This window comes from Lepidothrix coronata, unplaced genomic scaffold (assembly GCF_001604755.1).
Source record: "Lepidothrix coronata isolate B3197 unplaced genomic scaffold, Lepidothrix_coronata-1.0 Scaffold289, whole genome shotgun sequence".
Taxonomy (NCBI): Eukaryota; Metazoa; Chordata; class Aves; order Passeriformes; family Pipridae; genus Lepidothrix; species Lepidothrix coronata.
The window spans coordinates 122,849-124,037 of record NW_016690469.1 but is presented as its reverse complement, the minus strand read 5'-3'; the positions used below and the strand labels follow the sequence as shown (position 1 = coordinate 124,037).

Sequence of the window (1,189 nt, the reverse complement as noted above, 5' to 3'; positions counted from 1 at the left end):
GAAACACTTGACATGAATGGTGTTTACTGCAAGAGATAGCCAGTACAGCAAGCCTGTAAAGACTGAATGAGAGGGATGGTAGGGTGCCATTCATAGCTGAGTATCCACTTTGCATACAGGCTGGCATTAACAGTAAAGCCAGCTGGCACCTACACTCCATTTACCATGCGACCTTTCAGCAAACTCCTAAGCAGTTTAGATTTCAGGCCGTTTTAAAGTGATTTCTTTCAATTCATGTTCCAAAATTTTGGCAACTCCATAGCTCATCCACCTATAAAATGGTTTTAATTATTGGTTCAGAGAATTACTTAATTAACTATTTTATATGCTTAAGAAGCACTTAAGGTTTCTACGACTAAGATGCAAGTGAGGTGTTAGCTAGTACTTGCAAGTGAGGTAGGGAGATGTTATGAAGCAACTGACAACAGTAATTTTTCTCACCTTGCTTTCAGATTTCACAGAAATAACAGAACTCCCAAATCTTGATAGTTCCTGTAAATAACATTGCTTGTTATAATGCTGCTAGTTTGTGTTTTTTTTTAAATAGGACCTTTTAGTTTCAGTAGTTTGTTTTCTGTTTACTTACCTCAGGAGAAATAAGGACATACTGTGCCTGAAGAAGAAAAAACGACAAAATAAAATTTCAATTGAGAGAACCATGCTAGGGGAATAGAAGACCAGTACAATAATCCTGGCTCCTAAACAACAAAGTCAGTTAAGAATGAACAGGAGGAGCCAATTTGCAGAGATTCAGAAACATGAGTAAACCTTTTGTTTTGTGGACCCAAGTCAGAATGCACTGCATGTTTGTACTGGATGTACTCATGTCCTATTTTACCTTTCGTGTATTCTTACCCAGTCCTCAGGACAGGGAGATATCCATGATCTGCAGTGACCTGTCACATTCCCTGAGGATGCCTGCTTTCCGTTGTAAATATAAACACGGCCAGCTGCCCCACCAAACAGTATTGAGGAGATGCTATTAGTTCTCAGTGGGGATGTCACAATCATTTCATCTGCGGGTATTACAAAGATGACATAACACATCAGAAGGAAATGAATGCTAAACCAAAACGCGAGAGAGAGCTGGCATTTACATACCTCCAGATGTCACAATTCCTATTAATGATGGCAAGTAAAATGTTTCAATTTCTGACTGAGTTGCTTGGGATTTTAGAGAGGCCTCTCC

The 1,189-nt window shown here is 39.3% G+C and overlaps 1 protein-coding gene across 1 annotated transcript; it reads right to left on the bottom strand.

Moving 5' to 3' along the window:
* Positions 1 to 6: 6 nt before the first annotated feature.
* Positions 7 to 1,183, bottom strand: LOC108508281 (phosphatidylinositol-glycan-specific phospholipase D-like). Its single transcript, XM_017836965.1, has 4 exons — positions 1,102 to 1,183; positions 856 to 1,016; positions 587 to 613; positions 7 to 492 (listed from the first exon to the last, which is right to left on the bottom strand). Exons 2-4 carry the CDS (start codon positions 1,009 to 1,011, stop codon positions 379 to 381), a joined length of 297 nt encoding a protein of 98 aa, XP_017692454.1. The 5' UTR covers positions 1,012 to 1,016; positions 1,102 to 1,183; the 3' UTR covers positions 7 to 378.
* Positions 1,184 to 1,189: the final 6 nt, after the last annotated feature.